This window comes from Pteropus alecto, unplaced genomic scaffold, assembly GCF_000325575.1.
Source record: "Pteropus alecto unplaced genomic scaffold, ASM32557v1 scaffold164, whole genome shotgun sequence".
In the NCBI taxonomy this organism is placed as follows: Eukaryota; Metazoa; Chordata; class Mammalia; order Chiroptera; family Pteropodidae; genus Pteropus; species Pteropus alecto.
In genome coordinates, this window is record NW_006439568.1 from 4,808,852 (window position 1) to 4,833,068 (window position 24,217).

At 39.0% G+C, this 24,217-nt stretch overlaps 1 protein-coding gene across 2 annotated transcripts in view; it reads right to left on the reverse strand.

Moving 5' to 3' along the window:
* TBC1D31 (TBC1 domain family member 31) overlaps positions 1-22,343 on the reverse strand; it is a 49,333-nt gene extending 26,990 nt beyond the window's left edge. For both annotated transcript variants that reach the window (XM_006916580.3, XM_006916579.3), the window contains exons 1-7: positions 22,109-22,343; positions 18,310-18,456; positions 14,515-14,630; positions 11,340-11,518; positions 5,777-5,928; positions 2,628-2,787; positions 406-606 (exon numbers count right to left, since the gene is read on the reverse strand). In XM_006916580.3, the coding sequence (XP_006916642.1) occupies positions 406-606; positions 2,628-2,787; positions 5,777-5,928; positions 11,340-11,518; positions 14,515-14,630; positions 18,310-18,456; positions 22,109-22,185 (1,032 nt within the window). In that variant the 5' untranslated portion in view covers positions 22,186-22,343. The remainder of the gene's footprint in view (positions 1-405; positions 607-2,627; positions 2,788-5,776; positions 5,929-11,339; positions 11,519-14,514; positions 14,631-18,309; positions 18,457-22,108) is intronic.
* Between the last annotated feature and the right edge of the window lie 1,874 nt (positions 22,344-24,217).

The following is a 24,217-nucleotide window of genomic DNA, read 5'->3' on the forward strand; positions in this document are numbered from 1 at the left end:
GCAGCACATACACAGATATTTCAGACTTAAGAAATGACATGACTTCATACTGACCAGCTTTAGGAAACGAAGGAGCAGGAGCGGTCAGTGTTCCAAGATTTCCAGCCCATGAGACAGAAATGGAAAGGCTGGAACTGAAGGCCTCTTCTGGGAAGGTTAGGAGGGGCACTTTGCATGGGATAGGGACACCAAATAGATGCCCTTTAGGAAGACAGAAATTTAAGAAAGGAGGATCAATGAGAAAAATCAAGTCTGGAGATGTGGCTTTGGGAGTAAGATCAAAAAAAATATATCCGGAAAAATGGATAAAGTCCAAGGAAGTTAGAAGATCTTACCATAAAGATTTTATTTTTAATGATACATTTAAATTTTAAAAAATTTGACGTTATTTATTTGAGAGCATACCTTATTTATTTCTTGCGTTAAAGCCTGAACTGAATATATGTTCAGACTTCCATTTTCCATAATAGATGCAATGTACCGTCCATGTGGGCTAATTACCGATGAGCTAATTCCTTCATCAAGGCTCCCGATTTCAAAGAGAAGTTTACAACTCTGTATATTGATAAATCTCATTATACCATCTTGACTTAGCACTCCAAGAACCTAAGAATAGAGAAAAAAATGAGTTCCTAAAAACACATTTAAAAATCAAATGTCTCGAACTACACACACAAGTATGTATGCATCTATATGTGTGTATTTATATATGTGTTTTTTTTTAAGGGGAGGACAGTCGGGGAGATTATATACACGAAGAGCTGTTATATATTTTGAAATCCCTAATTATGGCCCATGGAGGTGTGCCCTGCTCAGGTCTGGATAAACCTGGCTTTAACGAGAACGAGCAAGGAGCTCATCCTGGGGTACTATAGGAAGTCACCGAAGACTCTCCCTTTCCCACAGGCAGGCCAAACCTCTAGCAATCCCTACAAAGGGAATAGAGATGATCAGACAATTCTTAACTTTGACCTCCACAGCGGCTGTCAGAAGCAGGGTGGGTGGAGGGTCTGTATCCCTTCTGCATTCCCACGAGATGATCAGAATTAATATCCATCCCGCTGCCCCAACACGCCCGTGTCTCAGTGAGGCTCCCCACTGTCCATCCGCTTTTGGTGTTGTAACTAACATTTGCGGAGTGGAGAAAGTCTGTGAGGTGAAGGATAGTGAAAGGATAAGAGGAAAGCTAGTCTTTTAAGGCGAAAAAATAAATTTTAACTCATAATTTGCAAAAATTAAAAACATGTACTAAAAACAATTAAGCAAGTAAACTCCTCTGCTGCCTTGTCTATGCACAGGTTTTTTTTCCAGAGCCAGTGGCTGCTAAGCGCTGCCACCGTGTGATTGCTTGAAAAGCTAATGTCCCTTGTATGAAGGATGATCAGAATTAATATCCATGTGATTGCTTGAAAAGCTAATGTCCCTTGTATGAAAGACTGCAGTCTGGAGGTAGTGGGAGGCAGTTTGAATGTGACAATCAAAAAAGCACATTCTTCCGTTGATCAGGTTGTAGGAAACCCCCTCATCTACAGCTGACGCGACCCTCTCTGCAGGGCAATTTGGCAAGGTCTGTCAAAATTACAGATGCAGACAACACTGATAACCGCTGTTTCAATTCTGGGGTTTTATTCTACAGACAGGATGTGCACAGAGTTATTCAGTGCAGCATCATTTCCAAGAATGTCCAAGAATGAAGTTCTATAGTGATATCGAACTACCTACAGACAGAATGTGCACAGAGTTATTCAGTGCAGCATTATTTGTAATAGAAAAGGATAAAAACAGGTTAAGTGTCCAAGAATGAAGTTCTATAGTGATATCGAACTATCTTCAAGGTAAATTAAGTGAAAAAAGCAAGGCGCAAAGCTGTCTAAAAAGGTGGGAAAAACATAACAACAGTGGTTTGGAGAGCGAATAGCTGGGAAAATGGGGGAGAAGTAAGAGATTTTACTGTGTGCCTTTTATACTTTTTATTTTCAACCATGAGAATATGTTACCTACTGATAAAATACACACATATAGATATCATTCGTGAAAGTAAAAGATCCCATAGTCCATTTAAAATACAAAAGTTGGGGTCTGACTATATTCAACTATTAAAAATAAAAAGGTGTGTGGGGCGAGGGAGCGGGGAAGCACTTTGAAAGCTAAGATGAGATACAAAGAAAGCGTGTGTCACAGGATTAGGGGAACGGACCAGTTAGAGCAGACAAGACATAGTACAACAAAGTGAGAAAATTTTAGTTCTTGTCCACCTTTAATAATTACAATTAAAGGGGTGTTGAGAAGTCATATGATGTTTCTGTGCTTTAGTATCGTAATTCGTAGAATGTGCAAAGAATTTTTTAAGGATCAAAGAAAAAATAATATGCTCGAGCATCCTGTCAACCATGGAGTATGGCGCAAATTTAAAGTATACTGATTTTAGAAAAAGGGCACTTTGTCAGTAACATACAGTACCTAAAATTTAAAACCTTTTTCAATTTTAGCCTCTTCACAACAATGATATATGAACAATTTCAAATCCCTGTAACAATCAGGGTACCAGTTAAAGGAGAAAGCTATTATAGTACAGAAACTGACGTGACTCCTCAATGAGTAGAATGTCCTGCATTTACGGCACTAACCTGATTAGAACCAGCATCAAAACTATCGGGCAGAAATTCTAGATGGCGCACAGCTCGAACCTGAGTAGGCATCTGGATAATTCTGAAGAGCTGCTTGGCTTCCAAGCACCACAGATGAAGGTGATTTGATTTGCCCCCGGCGGCCAGGATTCGGCCATCTCTACGTAACAGAAAGGTGAGAAGTTAAGACCAGACGAATTGTTTATAGCAGCACTGTCCAAAAGAATCCAGTATGAAGATGGAAATGTCCCGTATCTACGCCGTCCAATACGGTCACTACTGGCTACATGTGACTGAGCACTTAAATAGGGCTAGTGCTTCCGAGGAAATTAATTCTTAATTTCATTTCATTTTTATTAAATGGTCCCATGCACCCAGTAACAACCACATAGGAAAGCTCAGGTTTACAGGATATATATTTTTTACCTATTGTGCTAAGAAACAAGCTTAACAGATATTTGTTTGATGACTTGCTTGGGGGTTTCTGAGTACATTTAGATTTTATAGTGTAATCTCAAATTCACCACTATCCAACTTCCTATATTTCACACATGATTATACTGAACTGGTACAGCACTGCTATATGAAAAACTAAAAAGTGCCAACTTTTTTCCTGCTCAAAGAAAGCTACTTTATGTTTGTAATGTACAAAAAAAATAAGCTGTATTGACTTGCAAGGTTGCTGTTCATTCCTTCACCAGACTTGTACAGTGTCCACTATAAGCCAGGTTTCATTCTAGGTTCCAAGGACACAGTGATGAACAAGACATATAAGATCCCTGCGCTTATGGGATTTTCAGTCTAAGGAAGGCAAACAAACAAATAAATGAACTTGATCTCAGCTGACAAATTCTATAAAGAGCTATAAAATGAGGTGGTGCAGAGCTGGGAAAGGAGGAAGGTCTGCTACCCGAATCAAGAGAACAGGCCAGGCATGCGACGCAGAGCAAGAATTCCAAGCTGGTCAGTATTCCAGACCGGGCGGGACAAAAGCACCGAGAAAGGAATAGGGTAGGTAAATTCTAAGGAGGAGTGAGAAGCCACATTCAAGATTGGCAGGAACAGTGTAAGGAGGAGGAGGAAATGAGAAGAGCAGAGAGAGAGGCCTGGGCCAGATGACAAAAGGCCTCGGGGGATATGGTGGGGACTTTGGATGACATTCAAAGGGCAGGGGAAAGCCTGAATGATTTAAAGAGATCGCTCTACCTGCTCTGTAGAGACTGACTTCAGGAAATGAGACTGACAACAGGGAGACCAAATGAAGGGGCTATTACAGTAGTCTGAAAGAGACCGGGGTAATAGCTGTGGCAATGGGCAAAAAGGTAGACCGATTCAAGATGTACTTTGGTAGAGCTGATGGGATTTACTGATGACAGAAGAAAAGGGTGAGAGAGGAAATAACACCTATTTCGTAGCTCTTTTCACTGAAAAGACCTGGAAAAAAAATGACCAACCCAATGAGTACTCATCATCCACATTAGGTCTCGAAATATCATTTCCCACTAAAATGAACCCAGGTTCCTAAGAGAAATGACCAATTCAAAGTTTGTGACAGAAAATGTACAAGGTAAGCCAGGAACATCTTGTCAGACCGCAAAGAATGAAAGCAGAAGCTCTAACAGACAACTGGGAGTTATGTCAAAAGGGTTCAAAGCCAACTTGAAGAGGATGCCGCTGGTCAATGATGAGAGAAGTGATGAGAGCATTGCTAAGAATAATTTTAAAAATTTTTGATAAATTTGACATGTTATAATTTGTAAATTTAAGGTTTATAAAGTGTTACCTTGATACATTTAGAGGCTGTAATATGATTGGCACTGAAGCAATATTGATCACATTTTATCATTACAGTACAGTAGTATTGACTATACTACACTGTGCATTAGATCTCTATAGCTTATTTGCTACTTGTTACAAGTTTGTACTCTTAAACACCATCGGTCAAACCCTCCACCCCCCATTCCCTGATAACCACCATTTTACTCTCTGCCTTTTAATAGGTTTGACTTTATAGGTGCCTGTCTTTAAGAATAACTTTTAATGAATTAAATCATGCCAACTATATTTAAACCCATGAGTTTACAAAGATTAAAGACAAAAAGCTTCATTGGCCATTTTGGGTAGATGCCATTAAACTACTTCATTATTTTGAAAAAAATTTTCTTAAAAAGAAGGGGAAATCAAGCATTTATTCTGCTTTTCCTTTACAAACTATAAAGTAACCAAAGAGATGATGAGAGCAATTTTCTTTCCATAGAAGGTTTCTCGTTAATAAGGGAAGAAGGAATGACAGAATTAGAATAGCACCTCTAATGAATACCGGATCTAGGTTACAATCGTCAGTGATGACTAACATCACAAGAGAAAGAATTCCATGTTCCTCCTGACAAAAGTACACAAACTACAAAATGTCTTGTTGCCCCCAAATCAAAACTGACACGCCTCCAATTTATAGAAAATGTAGGTACAACCACTTTACAGAAAATATAGATGAGACTGGATCACGTTAAATAACAGCACAGGGATGCAAAGAGTAAAACCCAGAATATAGAAAATTCTACAGGACAAACAACCAGCTCTTTAACAAATAAACTGTAAGAAAAAAATAAAGAGAGGGAAATATTAACCAAGACAATGTGTGAATCTTGTTTTTTTCCTGATTTGAGCAAACCAACCATAAAGAACAATTATTAGACAAAGAAATTATTAAATCAGGAAAATCTGAATAATGACTAGATGTATGGCAATATTAAGAAATGATTATTTTCTAAAAGTGTGATAATAGTACTATGGTTATATTTCAAAAAGGGCCTTTTAGACTTTGAAATATTTATGGATAAAATGATATGCTTGGCTTTGCTTTAAGACAATGCAGTAGAGAAGCAGTAAGTGCAGTTATAAATAAGAGTGCCTATTAATTGATGATGATTATAGCTAACGAGAGTACTATAATTAGGACTTCACATCCTTTTATATTTTTATGTATATTTGAAAATTCACACAATAAAGTAAAAAAAGTTCTATAGATCTGTATAAGTTTGAAGGAAACGTTTTCCTCATATGACAATAAGATACTGAATGAAAATTTGTAAAATTTTACTGGAAGTTAAATTTCTTAAAAATTCTCAGTGTATTAAAATGCACATTACCTGGTCACAGCAAACACTTTGTATGACATACTAGAGCTTTCGGGTGGGGCCGGCAATTGATATTTGCAAAAAAGAGTGTCGCATTCCCAGGCGAAGATGGAATTGTCTTTAAAGCAGCTGAGGATGGTATTGTTCAATGGCAGAAAGAAAACCTAAAAGGCGGGAGAAAAAAGCGATTGTTCACAAAGGACCATACAGCCCTCGCTCAATTTAAAATGACCCAAGTAGCCCATTTTCCTTTTTAAAAATTACTTTTTCTTAAACTAGAGAAAAACGCATTTACAATATTTCACAGGGGATGATAATAGTGATATTTCACATAACATTTTAAACTAAAAAGGAAAAGTAAACTTTAAATAAAAAATAGGTTAATAATAATGACTGGGCAATTCATAAAATACTAAGGAACAGTTTAAAAATATTTACCCTTATGAAAGATTTCAATGAAAATAATGAGATACCATTTTATGTGTACCCAATTTACTGAAAATCATACACACATATGTATATACACAAACTATACATATATTAGTATATGTGTTATAACTATATGCTAATATAAAACTATATTAAATACAAACTACTAATAAATGTTAAACATGAAAAGTTGGTACAAGTGTAGGAAAAAGGCACTGTGACATACTGCTGTTGCCAGTAAAAACTGGTCAGAAATATTGTACAATGTATCTCAACAGCCTTAAAGATGTATATCTCTTTCGAACGTCAATCTGCTTCTCAGAGTTAATCCTTCGGGGAAAAAAAAAAATCAGCGAAGTACTTTAAGATAAATGTATATAAATGTTTGTTGAGCGTTATTTATAAAAAAGTAAAAAAGTTCAAAACAAATACATAGTTTATTAGAGATTTAATTTATTTCATGGACAAGGGAGACTGAAATTGATAGCCAAACTGCAAATATCATTCAGTTAGTCTCATTTCTCTTTTCCTATTACATAAACACTAAACAATGCTTGCTTCTGATAATATTAAATATTAACTTAATATTAAATTTTGTTAAAACTGACTAACATCATCTCATAAGAGGTCCAATGGCCTCGAATGTAATTTTGCATTCCATCTGTGTAAAACAGAAAGGGAAGGAAGAAAGGAAGAAAGGAAGGATTAGGAGAAAAGAAAATGGAAGAAATCAATACCCTAAGGACAAACTATCTCTGTCCATCTTCTCAAAATAAATCCGCTCAAACAGCTTGAGACAGTTCACACGGCTGTTGACTCTTGGTTACATCTTTAGCTATTTATTCTTTGAGTCTCATCCAGAACAGCCCTAATTTGATTTGTGGCCTGTCTCCTCCAGGGAAAGGCAAGGCAAAGTCTCAGACATGTGAGCAAAAAAAAAACAAAAAAAACAAAACAACTTATTGTAACACTTTATATTTGAACATATTTGTCATTGTTTCTACTGGTGTGTCTTTACAAGCTTTATTATTTTTTAAAATACATGACTGTTTCCGAGTTGGAAAGAGAGCAGCGGGGACTCACTCGGAGGCAGGGCACCTTCAAGAATTTGTGGCCTCTCATTCTGATCCCTAAGTTGTCATACACTTTCACAATCTTACTAGCTTAAGAAGGAAGCCTGTTTTTTCTTGGAATGCTACATTCTTTAGGGGCAAAGCGTTCAGCGTCTTTAACCCAGTTAGGAGTGTCTGATGAGCATTTAGAATCTGAATGCAACTGTCATCACAGAAACCAGAGAGAGAGCAGGCCAGAATGACTCCAGGGGAAAAGCAGGATCGACGTCTGATCTAGCATGGCCTTTCCCAGTGTTACAAAAGTAACAGGTTCATAAGGCACCTATATGAAACACTTCCACAACCTTGCATCTGATTTGTGTTACTGGCCCGGCCTATTATATACATACAGTTAAGAAATGATTCTAATAGTTAATGATATTACTATAAACATTTCAGGGGGTTGTAAGCCACAATTTTCCTAGCAATAGTTGCAAGCTGTTATCAAAAACTCTGTTTTTCTCATATACATATAGAGCCTCTTTTTACAATAATAGTGCTAAAAAAAATCCCCATAATACACACACACATAATACACTATGAAACACACTAGTTAGTTAAAATTATCTATTCAGAATTAATACTAGTAAGGCAATAAAAAATGCTAGCTCAACTACTACCCTTGCCTAATCTAGCTCCTCACTTTTGTCCTTGGCCCACTTTGCAAAGACGATATCTGGAATATTTTTTGCCAAAAGATTCAGTAAGACATTTATAATATGAAGGTCATATAGAAAGAATTTGCAATGAATATATTATAATTTATAATGAATGCATTGCTTTCATTATAAACCGATGTCAAAAAGTGACTTAAGATTTTTATTATAATTAGCAATATTCTTCTAGAAAAGTAATAAAGTTTATTCCTACTGGGAGAAGCAAAGCTTAAAAGTTGATGAGCATCGACTGCTATTTTAGGGAAAAAGATGTGATATATTATTGCCTACATGATTATTCATTACTAGATTTGTGATTTTAATTGCCAGGTTTTAATGATTATAAAATTGTTCCTAATGAATCATGTCATTATTTAGATAGTGTCATCTCTTGACAAACATAAAGAGCTTACAAAAAAACTTCAAAATCACTAACCAAATGTACCTTTTGGAGGACCGAGTCTAAAGATAGGGCTGTAGTTTTTTCTTATGTGAAAATCCTATGATCTCCAATTCATTTTTGAAAAGTACGTGAGCTTACAGAGACTGAATCAAGTTCCGTAACACACTCTTTGTTAAATGTTTTCTGATATCCATCACAAAACCGTTTCCGATACATACTGAACCACAGTAATCAGAAATCCCAGGATGTATTCCCCAATCCTAACAAAGAGCCAACTAATCTACCTCCAAGCACTAACAAAAGAATCAAAATTTAATAATATGAATAGGTGTAACTGGTTTACCCGAGAGGTAGCACGGTGTAATGGAATGACTAAAGTCAGTCAGGCTGGGATTCAAACTGTACCTCCTTCATAAGCTATGCGACGCTGCGCATGATACTTATTGTTTTTGAACTTCAGTTTCCCCATTTGTTCTATGAAGATAATAGTATCTACCTTTTAGGATCATTTAAGCTTAAAAATAACTCACCGAAGTGTTAGGTACATAGTAAGTACTCAACAACTGGTATCTATTACTATTAATATTAATAACTGCTATCGCTAGGTACAAAAACCAGTGGAAAGATGTTGGAATGGTAAGTTCTTTAAAAACATTTTGCAATCAAAGGTCTATAGTTCTTTATCTGAAGCCTAGTTTGTTCCAGGATTCAGAATTATTTCCAATTTGAGAAAGGTACTATGACGCATATTCTATAACATTATGTGGAACCCTTAGGTGACCTGGAGCGATACCCCATACTCAAACACGTTACTATTTCATCTCATGTCAATTCAGTTCAGGCTTTGCTGCTAAATGAACTGAGGTCAGAACAAGTTAAATGACATAATAGTAAGACAAATCCAGAATGTGGGGCATTTTCCAAGACAAGTGGTCTGGTCTCTCTCTCAAAAAAAAAAAAAAATTGTCATGGGAAAAAAAAATGGAGAAAGACTGTTTTAGATTAAATGAGCCAATATAAAATGAGACCCAGAATGTTATCTGTCACCATGTGTCATCAAGAAAAGAAATCACAAGAGTTCTATTTAAAGTATAGAATCAGAACCTGGGATAAAAATACAGGTTTAGTAAAAACTTGGTAAGAATAAAAGTTTTACTTCAAGATTAGTTGATGACTATCTCCTGTTTTCAACAGAATAAGCCAGAATGGCAGTATCCGGCCCACTTCCAGTTCTTGAACAGCCCAGGAGTTAAGAGTGGTTTTTACATTTTTAAATTATTTCATTTTAGATGGTTATGTAAGTGTACACATAATAGCCTCAATTTTGCTCTTGGCCTGCAAAACCAAAAATATTTACTAGCTGGTTTTTGAGAAAATATTTGCCAGTAACTTACAGACTAAGCTGTTTTATTATTTTAGAACAACATACTTATGTGCACACTGCATACTATACATACATACTATACATACGTTTAATAATTTTATTTATATACATTACATACATACATTTAATTTTATCTTCATATCACTAATATTTGAGTTCTATTTTTTTAAACTAAAATGTCTAAATGTCCAAGCAAGGTTAAAATCGGCAACTATCCAGTGTATAACTAATTTTAATTTCATGGTAAAAAGAACAGATGATTTTTGCGTCATTGTTTCATAATTTGGTTTCCATTGTGGGTTCAACTCCCAGCGCTCTCTTCTTTAGAATTTAAAATTCAATTTAAGTACTAAAGCAATTAAAGGAGAAACAACCTACTAAGACATTTGGCATAAGTCCCTGATGAATAAGCTGGCTATAACTCTTATCTATTTTTAATTATAAAAGGCAAACTAAGTAACTCTGGGATTTCCATAGAGACTACAAAATAAATTTTTGGTTGACATGCACTGCTGGCTGCTCATGTTAATAACCAAGAAATTAAAAGCAATACTGCATGTATTATATAACCTGAAGCAAAATAATTAATCACAATGAGACTCATACAATCCTGAAAATAGTATTTAGCTAATAAAATAGAAAAAAATTAAACCTTAAAAACAAAAGAATGGTTTTTTAAGTGGTTTTTTTCAAGTGTATATTCTATATACAATATAATACTGATCAGTGATAAAAAGACACAAACTATTGATACATACAACATAGATAAATCTAAAAAACATTATGCTGAATGAAAATAGCTTTATACATACCATTATGTGAAATTTTAGAACAAAACTAATCCATGGTGAAAAGCATCACAGTAGTGCTTACCTGGGAAGGGATATGACAAAACTTTCTGGGATGAAGGTAATGATAGGTCTGAACAGTTTACCAACATGTATGTATTTGTCAAAACTTAACAAATGAATACTTAAGATTTATGCATTTCATTATATACAAACTTTACATCAACAAATACTGAACCCTACTCAATGAAATGCAAGCTTAAGTATTTATGGGCAATATGGACAAGTATAATGACATTGGCAATTTACTTAAAAATGAAAAAAAAAAAAAAAGAATTAATGAACAGAGGGGCAGAAAGATGGTTAGATCCATAACAGTATAGTAACATAAAGGAAAGTCTAGTACAGAAACATGTTAATAGCAGAATCAAGATGGTGGATATACAGGTACTCATGGTACAATTCTTACAGATCTGCTGTATGTTTGAAATTTTTCATAACAAAATGTTGGGGGGTTAAAAACTACAATGAAACCAATCAGCTAAATGAAAACTATCAACTTGCTAAAGTTGAAGTTACATATTATAATAATAACTTAAAAAGAAAACCTCAGTAAGTTATAAATTGTAGCCACGGGCAGCATCTTCAGTTCTTTCGGTCACTTTGCTTTGCTCGTTGCTAAGCTATGAGATGAGAACATAGGCACGTGGGACAAAGTGCATCATTATTTACATCATCTATAAATTCTGCCGACCAAGGTAGGAGCCTGAGAAGAAGGGACCAAGATGTCCCCCCTCACTGACCTTTTGTATACCCACAGACTGGAGAATATTCAGTTTCCTCTTTCTCTGAAAGGTATCCAAGTCCCATAGTTGTGCTGTGTCCGAAGAAGTCGTGATGGCATATCTCCCTGACGCATGCACAGAGATCGAAAATATCGATGATTCGTGTCCTCTCATCCAGCTAACTAGCTCCTTGGTGACTGTGGCAAAAAGTAAAATAGTTATATGGGGAAAACACTGTAAATTATCCAAGAATTAATTCAGCTGATGGCTAGGTATTACGGGGCACCCCATTAGTATCTGCACCCACGGAGCCTGCGGCTTGCTAATGAAGTGTGCGTGGGGCACGTTAGTAACCCAGGCATCACGGAGGTGTGAGGAACGGCCTTCGGGGTGGCACTAGGGAGCCCGAGCTTTCTCTTCCGAGGACAGTTTCCCGTTGGACAGTACCACATCCGGTCCGTGCTACAGGAAGAGCATTTTGAAGGTATATGGTGGGTATACTGGAAAGGGGGACGAGATTAGACAAGATGACTAATTGACGTTGCCGTAATAATCCAGGAAGGAGATGCAGAGGGTCTAAGCTAAGACTGTGACAATGGAGAGAGGAACAATTTCAAGAGCTACGGAGGAGAACTCAGTGATCAGATGGATGTGCTGACATGAAAGAGGAGATAAGGCTCCAGCGGTTTAGTTTAGTTGTGTAAATAGATCGTGATACTATTAACTGATGTAAGAAACACAGAAGCAGGAACAGACTTAGCAGTGTGGAAAGAAGAGAGAATGAATTTGATTTTTAAAACTGATTCTGAGGAGCACAGATGTGCGTGCATATGTGTGTGTGTCTGTGTGTGTGTCTGTGTGTGTGTGTGTGTGTGTAACATCCAGGTAGAGAAAACAGTCTGGCAGGAAAAATACCAAAAACTATTCAAGATAAACATCACTGGGTATAAAATTATAAGTGATTTTTATTTTCTCTTTACATTTCTGTGTTTCCAAGTTTTAATTTTCCGATCAGAATTTTTTCCTCCAGAAAGATAGAACTGAGGAAAATAGTCAGAAAGCAAGAAGTAAATCTGAGAAACATTGAGACGCAAAGTAGGTTGAAACAAGAGACACAGGAACAGATGAACCTTGGGGGGTGCGGGGAGAGGGGCAGTGGTTTCCCAGCACCAGTCTTGAGTCTGGCCTCAGTTAATGATCAATTTTTCACTGGTCTTCAGTGAAATGAGAAAAATAGAAATAACGTAATGAGTTTTTCATGAAGTTAAATTTAAAGCACGACTTTTTAATCTAGTATTATATTCTCCAAAGTTTCTTTATGTTAAAAAGTCCTTAGTTTTATGAAATGAAGTTATATTGGTTTTTCCAATGTCAATTAGCAAAATTAAAAGTTGATGACCTATGTGAGTTTTTCTACTTTTTTTTTTTTATGGGGTCAAAAATCCAAAACTCCAGGAACCACTCAAGGAAGCCAGGAGAGAGAAGGCTAAGCAGCCGTCAGGAAGGGGAGAGGAGAACCGAGAGAGAGAACAGGAAAACTAAGGCTCTCAAAGTAATCCAAAGTGTTAAATGCTGCTGAGAAGTAGGATGAGAGTAGAGAGAGGATTTAAACAATCAGACGTTGCTCACGACCATGGTGACAGAAGCCTCAGGAGCATGACGTGTGGGAGCAGGAGTAAGAATCCAGAGACAGAGGCTGTGAAGAAGCAGGACTTGGCAGTGAAGAGGGAGGCAGCAGGGGAGGCAGGGGCAGTGCCTAAGGAAGGGGCTTTACTGGGGAGGATTCGAGAGACAGAAGAGACTATAAAAAGATGGAACTCAGAAGAGAAGAAGAGTGAGTGGAATCCAAGGAAAGCAATCACAGATGAGCGCAGAACTTCTCCGACAGCAGTGTTTGAAAAACCAAAACTGGAAATGGTGAAATGATTATGCAAACACCTATAGAGTCGAATATTAGGTGCTGATTTTAAATATACTCTATGAATTTTTAATGAGGTAAGAAATGACTGCACGAAACAATATAGACAGGATGATCGTGCATTTGTTAGAATATGAAAAAGGTAAAAGGTACACGCAGAGAAAACAGAGTGGAAAGGCAGGTGCCTGGACGGAAACGCTGCCGGCCTCGGGGCACCGCTGAGGAAGGGCTGCTTTGTCTCTTGCACACGCAGTGCCAGTGAAGTAGAGATTAGGGGCAGGTACCCTGCTGCTAGTCTACCGGTTAGGAATCCTGGCTCCATCACTTATGAGCTGTGGGATCTTGGTCAACTTACTTCTGTGACTCAGTTTCCTCATCTGCAAAATGGGGATAATAATGGTATCCACCTCCGTGGGTTATTCTGATACTTAAAATTAATTAATGTGTATAAAGTCATAGAACAGTCTCTGGCGAAGAGTAAACTCTCTATGTGTTAGCTATCACTATTACTATTGTTGTTGTTATTGTTTATATAGCTTTCTAAATATTACAAATATTTCTAAATAACAAGAAAAAACAATGCAGTTGAGATAGCTTTTTTCTAAAGAAGAGGTTCAGTTTATGGAACTCTAAGTCCTCTGTAGGAACTTCCCCAGTGATAGGAGGATCTTTTTCAGTCACGGGGGGTGGGGGTGGGCCCTCGGGTGACAGCAGGTGGTTTATGCTGAGGAGGGAACCGCAGAGTGGGGGCTGGCCAAACCGGAAAGGCTGACCATGATATCAGCGGACCCCCCGAGAGAGGAGCAGAGCTGGAAACTGAGTCTGACCAGGGGGCAATCATCCAATCAATGAGCCTAGGAAAAGCTCTGGCCATCAAAGCTGGGGTGCCTTTTTGGTTTGGTGACACTCAGCTGGATGGCCACACGTCGATGCTGGGAGGGTAAAGTGGCCCTGAGGACAACGGGAGCCTCCACATTCCGCCCTAGGCGCCTCTCCCGTTGGCTGGCTCTAATCCTTTCGCCACATTAGAACTGTATTTGTACGCACAGTGCTTTCCTGAGTTCTGTGAATCATTCCAGTGAATTACGAAACCCAAGAGCAGTTGTGGGGAGCCCTGAACTTGCGGCCAGCTGACCTGACGTGAGGGTCACCCTGAACTTCCAGCTAGTGCCTCAAGTGAGGGGCGTCTTGTGGGGACCACTCCCTCCGACTGTACAGATTGACAGACTCCTCATGTACTTCAGTCTTCAAAAGATAAATAGGAGGACTTCTTACCTGCATCGAAACACTTAACAGAATAATCAGCTAATGCCACAAGGAATTCAGACTTCCTACGGAGAGCGAAGGCCAGCGCTGTGCAGGCTTGTGCTGTTCGCTGAACAAGAGTAAACCTATTGAGAGATTACTGCATTAGTCTTAGAAATTCTTCCGATGACCACGAAGTGTCTGTTGGAGGAGTCCTTAGAGAGGAAGCACATGAAACCCAGAAAAACGAGCTCCCATTCCAATAGGCCGAAAACAGATCGCGAAGAGTGCTACATGCCCTGGAAAGGAGTTTGGCTTTTACTTACACAGAATGGGAAGCCGACAGAATTACAATCAGCCATGTCTTTTAGGAAGATATTTCTGGCAGCAATGAAAAATGGACAGAAGGACAAGGAAGAAGAGATCATTAAGAAAGCTACTACAGAGAACCTCAACCGGAGTTATGGGTATAAAATGGTAGAGGTGTCAGAAGTGGACAGAGGCTTAGTGATGCATCCAGCAGGAGGTGAAGAGGGAGAAATCAGGAATTCCTCACGTGTAAAATGAAGATGAGAAAAGACATTTCACAAGGTTGTTGTAATGATTAAATATACAATGATTAAATGAAATCATACATGTTAAATGCTTATCAGAGTACTTGGTACACAGCAAGAGTTCAATGTATAAAAAAATTAAGTTTTCAAGCTTGGGCAAAAGAGGAACAGTTTGGAAGTAGGAAATAAGTCTGATTTTAAGCATGTTGGGTTAAAGGCCCTTGCAAAACATTTAGAGCTGTGCTGTCCAAAAGAAACATAACACAGGCCACACATATAATTTAATTTTTCTCGGAGCCACATTTAAAAAGTAAAAAGAAACAGGTCAAATTAATCTCAATAACATATTTTACTTAATTCAATATGTATCTAAACTATCATTTTGACATTTCATAAAAAAAAATTAACGAGATATTTTCATTTCTTTTTTTCATACTAAGTTTTCAAAATCCAGTGCATATTTTCACAAACAACACATCTGACTGCGGACTAGCCACCTTCCAAGGGCTCAAGAGCCACATGCAGACTGTGGCTACCGCACAGGAAGGCCAACCTAGGAGCGATCTGAGTTAACGGTACTCACAGGGCAGCTGAATGAGGCCTGAGGCTTGGCGGTGAGATGATCGAACAGAATACCTGGAACATGGAGGAGGCAGGCCAAGGACAGACCCCAGAGGAGCGCACAAGAAAGGGGCGGGCGCCGGAAGAAGAGTCAGCCAAACAAGGGGAAAATAATCAGAGAAGTAGAAAAATCAGAATAAGGTTGCACCTTGAAGCAAAAGAAAAAAATGTGGGGGAGGAAGACAAGAATATTTAATAAAACGAGAATTGAAGAGATGATCGGATTAGGCAAAGAGGAGGAAGCCCAGTGGACTGGTTTTCCAATCAGACGGTCCTGATTTCAAGTCTCAGCTCTGCCACTTACTGCTCTGCTCAGCTGTAAACATTTATAGGGAGGAAAGGGACGGTGGACAAAATGAAAGAGAGGAACTCTCATGGCACAGAGTCCCAGGGTGGCTACGGAAGACGGACATTGGCAAGGGAAGAAATTGGGATCATCTATTTTTATGATAAAGTGGCAAAGAGGTAGGGACGGTTAACTTACAGGGATATCTGAGGTTGCGGTTGGGGAAGGAAAGCGTGCAGGTGTCAGTTTTCTCATGAGTTAGGAGGCCGAGGCCGTCAGAATAAGAGCAGAGTTGAACACTAGGAGACAAGGAAATTGGTAAAGATTTGGAATACTCGGAGGAGAATGGGAGAAGTAAATAACGACAGAGAAGTAAATGAAGTGCTAAGTATCACTGGTGTTGAAGTTCATTATTCTGTACTGGAGTCAATCAACAACTATTTTTATTTCATTTAGCAGTGGGAGCAAAGAAGAGACAGTTGATTTAAGACTGGGAATTGGCAGAGTAGGTCAGGCAAGAGTAAAGAGCAGAAACATAATTAATAGATTTCTACCCCGTAAACCACAGATAAATAAATCACATATGACCTCTTCTTTTTGTGAACGTTTTGCGAATAAGTTAGTGAGATCATGTTCTCTACAAACAAGGAAATTCTCCGTTATAGTCACAATACAACCATAAAATCAGAAGAGTACATTTATATATTACAACCATCTAAAGCTCAGACCCCATTCAATTTTGCCAACTGTCTCAATGATGTCCTTTACAACAAAAGGATCAGTCGAGAATCAAGCTTTCATCTGTCGTGTGTCTAGCCTCGCCCAGTCTGGGATAGTTCTTCAGTCTTTCCCCAAGTTTCATGACCTTCACCCTTGTGAAGATTACAGGCCAGTCTTGTTAGACAATGCCCTTAAATTAGCTTTGTCTGATGATTCCACTGATTAGATTCAGGCAACATGTCCTTGGCAGAAATATTGCAGAAGTGACACTTGTGCTTTTCACCGCACACTATCAAGTAGCACACAAGTTCTGACTGTTCCACTGCTGGTTAATTTCACGTTAGTCATTTGATAAGGTGGTATTTGCCAGGCTTCTTCACCATAAAATTATTTTTTCCCTCTCTGTAATTAATATGTTACTTTGCGACTGGAATGCAAATATTCACTCTCGTTAAACTATTTGATTGCAGCATGAATGCCTAGGTTTCTATTTTATTCTATGGGTTGTGATCCGTTATTATCATCATTTATTTTGATCCTCAAACCGTCTCTAATGTGGCCAGAGGGCGCTCCTTCAAGCTGACATTTATGTCCTTGTGAAACATCCCACCATTCTTTGAACGATTCCTTCTTTTTGGCTACAGAAAGTTCCAGGCTCATCTGTCCTCTCCCTGTCTCCATCCTGAAAGTAGCCGTTTTTACAAGAATCCCTGATTCCTTCTAGCAGACAGTGGTATTTAGAAGAGAACTGGGCACTGTGTGTATTCACTGCTTGATTCTCAGCGGATCCTTTTGTTGTGAAGAACATCATTGAGACAACTGGCAAAACTGAATGGGGTCTGAGCATTAGGTGGCTGTAACATTCCCTGGGGTATTGCTGCTCTCAGGTCCTATGCGCGGACAGAGCTAGGAGTATGTGAGCAAGTAGTTCGCTCAATCTCTTATACGCACGCCTCCACTTACTCCTAGGAGTTCACAGATAACCGATTTCAATCCAGTACCGTGGGGTTCATTCTAGCTTTCTCTCTTTCCACGTTTTGTAACTCCCCTTTCCCACGGTTAGAACTTGGCCCCCATTATCCTCAGTATATTTACTCATTTGATCAAAGCCGCCATCTTTCCCATGATGGCCTCATCCTGCACAGACACCTTCTGACCCTCTACTAGTCTCCCTCCTACCTAGCCCCACGGCACGGCTGCCTACCTTAATCAGTCCCACCTAATTGCTTTTGTACTAAATTGTTCAGCAAAGGAAGATTAGAAGAGTGAGGATCAATTCTTTAAGATTCCTAGATTTTGTATACTGTGACAGAAACCTACAAGGAAATTGTGTTCTTTCTAAATTGCCTAATGAAGTACCAGATAGTAACTGAAAATTTAACAATAACTTTTTAAATTTAGGAAAAACAAGCTACTAGAGATACTGTTAAAACCAGAACTTTAATTCTCTAAAAAAAAACCTAACCATATTATCTTTTTATCTTTTTCCATTTTCTTCCAAAACACTTCTATCAGACAATGTTTTACAAGGGTACCTGAAACATAGTGAGAACTTAATAAATTTTTCTGATGAATAATAGCAGATACTATACAGTCAGTGAATTAATAACATCGAATAAGGTAAATATCAAAAGTAGCACTCACCTGTTTCCAGACAAGTCAAAAACATAGATATTTCCTTGATGGTCCCCAGCAAGTAAGCAGTCACCTGAGCTATCAAAAGCCACATTCAAAAATCGCAGAATTTTAGGAAGGTAATCAGAAGTGGTGTGAATAATGTTCACTATAATTCTGTAAGAAAGAAAAAGCCAAACGCACATTAAATTCTATGGCAGGCATTACTTGTTAGTATGAAAAATATGGCTTTATAAGTATACTTCACTAACTCTGAAGGTTTTGTCTACCCATTCTTCCCTCTCCTGCTGCTGCTGCTTCTCCTCTCTCCTAGAAGCAATCCCACAATGATGTCTGAAAATGCTTCAGAAAGTCGTTCATTATCAAAGAGCTACTGTTCATTTATTTGTGAAATACCTGAAAACTCACAACATGTCAGGCACTGAACTAAGAGGAATTGACAGATGTGGGTGCTGCCCTAGTGGAGCTTTCAGTTTAGTGGTAAAGACAGACATTAAAAAAACATACACACACACGAACAGATTTATAAATTGTGATTACGTAATAGATGACAAGATATGATAGAAGAATGTATTTCGGATTGAGTAAACTGTTACATTAAACAATAGACACATGCTGAAAACGATGATGTAATTAGGGAAAAGTACTGAGTTTTACATAAGTCACAAGCTACCACATGTAAGGAAAATTTCAATCCAATATCCTAATTTTAAGATATCCTAATGAGATTTTGTTTTTGTGAATCAGAGTTCCAAAGCAAAAGTGTACACGAGTTTTATTTTCAGCTGTATTTGTCTAAAGTTAATACTTTTTTTTAAGATCTTGTACCATATATCTGCTGAAAAGAAAGCTGTTATAAAACTTGCAGCACAAAAAAAAAACCCTTAAAATAATATATGTGTGTATATTTGGGTCATGAAGACCAGAATAACCCATTTGTTATTGCAACAGTTTTCAAATTGTGAAAATTTTTATCTTAATTGACTTTTTGTGAATTTTCAAATTTTAATATTAGAAACATCTATCTTCCTCATGATCACTTCATTAAAAAATACTAAATTGAATTAAGCGTATTAAACATTTTCTTCAGTTTATCTAAACAAGGCTTTTAAGACCCATTGGGTGAAACGGCAAAATTATTATAGTGCTCATTTTTATCTAGTCCCTGACAAAGATTCTTTGCTTGACCAAACTTTGCTCAGGCTCCTAGACCTTCTCGTAGGCCCCGCTTGTGCATTTCCTTATAAAAATCTAACTTTAGCAAGAACCCTGCTCAGTTTAAAGAGAATCCCCTTCCCTAAATACCTGACCATCCTTGACATGTGATCACGTGGCACATCCTCCATCTCCCAGGTGACGTCTTATCACCCTGGCCTGTCTTTGGCAAGAGTCCTGTTAGGCTGGTACGGCCAGAGAGGTCTCCTACCCTAGACACCCTCTAAATAACTTTCCACCTGCAGCTATAAGCCCCCACTTGCCCAGGCCATATTCAGAATTAAGCCCAGTTCTATATTGAGGTCTCTTTTCCTCTATTGCAGTAGTCTGAATAAAATCTGTTTTTACCACGTTAACCACTGTCCAGCTCTGGTTTTTCTCTGACATTGCCAAAGGTAAGAGGGAAGAAATAAATGCACTGAAATGACAATAACATCAAAATGTGCCCTGGTGATTAAACTCAGACAGAGCAACTGACTTTCCCACTAGTCTTTTTTTTTTTTTTGGTAACATCGATTATGTTTGGATTACAAAATTACATGATCATTGTTGAAAATAATAAAAAATACAAAAAAACACTGATATATAAAGAAAATTGATTATAACCCTACTATCTACACATAATCACAATTAATAGCAACATTCTGCTTTTCTGATTTTTTCAAATAAATCACATATTTATTTTAGAATTGCCTTTCAATTGCTCACAGGTTGCTTGACAGAGTTCCTCAGTCCTTAAACATAATAAAAACATCAACTACTTACTGAACACCACCATGCATGAGATACTATTTTAAAGTGTTCATTACGCCCTGCAATGACCTTCTCTGGTAGGTGCGATTATCTTCACTTACCCCCTTAGGGATGAATTTGCTCAAGGTCACAGAGCTAGTAAATAGAAATTTTCTTCAACTGAAGTCCATCTGACTCCACAGTCAGTGCTCCTTGCTCTCTCAACACCATGATGACGGGTTTTAACCAACAAAAAGTTATGTTTTAATGAAAGAAGCAAATAAGGACATGTGCACATGAACTTGTTTCTTTCAATTTTGTAATCTTGCAGGTATATCTAGATATTTATAACAGTAAGAAAGAATTATCGCGGGTTGGCAAAAATGTTTTGAATATTTACAGAACATCAGAAGTAGGGTAGAATTTACATAAACTCCAAATTTGAAAAGAAAAATTCCTACTGAAGCATCCCAAGTCTAGACAGAAAAAATTTATTCAGTGGAGCTGATGGGACAGCAGCACTGTTAGGGGACTGATGGCAGCTGCCAGTACAGTGGCGAGCACCCTGCTTTGGGCGTGTGTAGGACCCCTGGCACTTGATTTGTTGAGGAGCAAACCAAAGATCAACAACAACAAAATTTCGAGAACAAGAAATACATTGAAACATGAAGTCAAGTTTCATGCAACATGCAACAAAGTATATGAAATCCGAGGGAGTTAGAAGCAATAAGATCAATGTATGTGTAGCAATTGGAACCAAGACGGTTCCACTTTGGGGCAAAGGCTTCCATTAAAGTCGCACAGGAGAGGCTGAGCCTCAAAAAGGACAGATATCTGGGAACAGAATGAAAAAAAAAAAGGAGTTTCAGGACAGTGAAAATACTTTGTATGACACTATAACGGTGGATACATTATTACGCATTTGTCCAAACTCATTGAACGTTCAACTCCAAGAGTGAATCCTAATGTATACTGTGGACTTTGGGTGATAATAATGCGTGGATGTAGGTTAAGAAGAGGCAACAAATGCACCGTTCTGGTGGTGGTGGAGGTGATGATAATGTGCCAACGATGCGTGTGTGGGAGCAGGGAGTATATGGGAAATCTTTGTATATCTGTACACTTAGCTCAATTTTTCTGTAAACCTAAACCGTCCTTTAAAAAAGTCTATTAAGAATAAGCAGCAGCAATGCTGGCCTAACTAGGCCACCTTGCATTCTAGAACGTAAATCCTACCTGCTCTGCCCCATACACGCTAATATATAAACTCCAGAGAACCAGAAGTTTGTTTTGTTCCACTACTGTCCCCCAGCGCTCAGAAGCGTGGCACATCCTAGGCCCCGAACAAATAGTTGATGAATGCATATATTTAGGGATGGATAAACTGCAGCACTTGGACGGGGTGGAAATGTACTGTTCTCCTTTCCCCTCATCTGTTCCTCTTTTCCAGCTGCAATAGTTAACCAGTATTTACTGAGCATCTACTACGTGCCAGGAATACTATAGGGATGCATGAAAATTAAGGGGCAGAGTCCTGGAACGCACCAGAAGCGCAAATTCTTCTATTTCTGAGGACTACCTGCCTCTTGCTCCACGCTGATCCTGGCAGACCGAGAAGGGGTCTCCGAGGATCGTGGCGTCGGGGCACATCGACACTCAGGCTACCTGCGTTTCCTGAGGTCACCGAACCCAAGGAACCGGGGTAGGTCAGAACCAGAACCCGAACCTCCACCCGGCCCCCTGCGCCCCTTTCTGCGATGCTCTCCAACAGTCCCTCAAATGCCAGTCCAAAGACGCAGACCCGCCCCTCGCCAGCTCCACCCATCCTCTCCAGCCCGCGCCCGCCCGCCGCGGCCTTTACCCGTCCCGAGTGGCCGGGGATGGCTTGCGGTGCCATATCTTGCCGCTCTCCTTGTTGCCCAAGTCTGTGCTCTGCATGGCGAAGCCCACTGCGTCCGCCACGGGCCTGATGACAACCGTCTCGGACACTTCCCAGCAGGCCCCACGCTCCTGGCCCGGGAAATTTGAGCGCGGACGGTGGCGGCTAGGGTCCCCAACCGACCGTACCAACCGTGCGCCCCCTATTAACAACCAATCGGAAGGTGGTTTCCTCCGCCCGGGCAACCCCTCCCGCTTTGGACAATGGAATCGGCCAACGACCTCTTAGACTCCGCCCCTTTTCGAAGTCCGTCCCTGCCCCTCTGGGGCCCAAAGCCTTCTGGGAATCGTAGTTTTCTGGAGGTGGACCGTGAGTGCGAGAAATAGCCTTGGGTTTTCTGCTTTCTTGGGGCCTCCCAGGGTTTTAGGCCCCCAAGGGAGGCAGTACAAGTAGTTTTCTCCTGTGGTCCGTGCATTTTGTTTTGCATTGCGTTTAGGGATCAAGGGGCTGCAGAGACAACTAATAGAGAAGCAAGGGCTTAAATACATTGAGAATTGAAGAATTCCTAGTATAGAACATCGGGGGTCGAAAGCAGCACGAAGACTTTTTCAACATCGTTGTGATTCGGTAATCTAACAAGAGGCTCCAGTATTATGTTGTCCAGTACATCAGTCACGGCCAGAAAAGCAATGCCATCAACAACCAGTTGCGTTGATGTCAGAGAGGCCGTTTGTTCTTTTGGTAAAAATTTACTTAACACTTCCATAGTGCTTACCAGGCATCAAGCACGCTATTAAGTGCTTTTGAAAATATTGATTCATTTAATCCTCATAGCAAACCTACGATGCTGGAAGTACTACGATTCCCATTTTTAGAGTTCTAGGAGGTAGTGGATTGATTTCCTGAGGATGATGTAATGAGTTGCCGGAAACTTGGTGGCTAAGACAGCAGAAACTCTCTCACAGCCATGAAGGCCAGAGTCTGAAATCAAGGAAGGTCCCTCCCTCCAGAGGCTCTAGGAGAGGTTCCATTCCTTGCCTCTTCCAGCTTCTGGTGGTTGCCGGCTGCCTTAACTTGTGACCACATCACACTGATCTCTGCCTCCATCTTCTTATTGTCTTCTTTTCCTCTTCTATCTTAAATATTCCTTTGCTTTTCTGTCACTGAATTTAGGACCCACCTGGATAATAGAGAATGATCTCATTTCAAGATCCCTGACTTAATTATATCCTCAAAGACCCCTTTTCCAAAGAAAGTAACATTCATAGGTTCCGGAGTTTAGGATGTGAATATACACATTTTGGGAGCCCACCATCAACCCACTTCAGGCAGGTACTTCTATTATCCCTATTTTGCAGACAAGGAAATATTATGTTAGTAGGACAGCCAGGATTCAATCTTTAGTCTTTGCATTCCTGGTCCCCGTGTTTTTCTACAATAGAAAATGATCTTAAACAAAATTACATGGCTATGATATTTGAAGAGCTTAAACTTTATTAGAAAAGCAAAACTCTCATAAAAATTTACCTATGCAGATTTTATAACTTTTTATATTTGTTACCAATGGGTGGCTCTAAGAGACCAGACCACTTTTAATAACCTATTGCAGAAGAGACAACCACATTCCTTATTTTTATTAATCAGATTCGAGATGGTAATAAACTGTGTATGAATGTTTGCATTATTATTTAGGAAATTTAGGTCGTTGATATCATTGGTGCCTAACTTGAGACATAAGTTATTTCCCACTTTTTCTTTTTTATCCCACACAGGAACGAACCATTTTTATCAGCAGTAGAGAGTGATCTGCTCAACGATTTCCTTGACTGCTGTGGTTTAACCTACCTGCAGCTGGGCTTATATGGGCTGTCACAGCCCCTGGGACCATCCTGTTCAATTTCATATGTAAGATAAGGAGGTTTCCATATTAAAGATCTTCTGGACTCCTACTTTGCACTTCTCTTTGGATTTAGTTGGGCCAAATATGAAGGTCAGGCTGCAAACTGAAGAGACATACACCTGTGGCTGCCAAACTTCTACTCCTTCTAATCTTTCAATTTTTATAACCCACGCTGGTGGACCGTTTGCTAG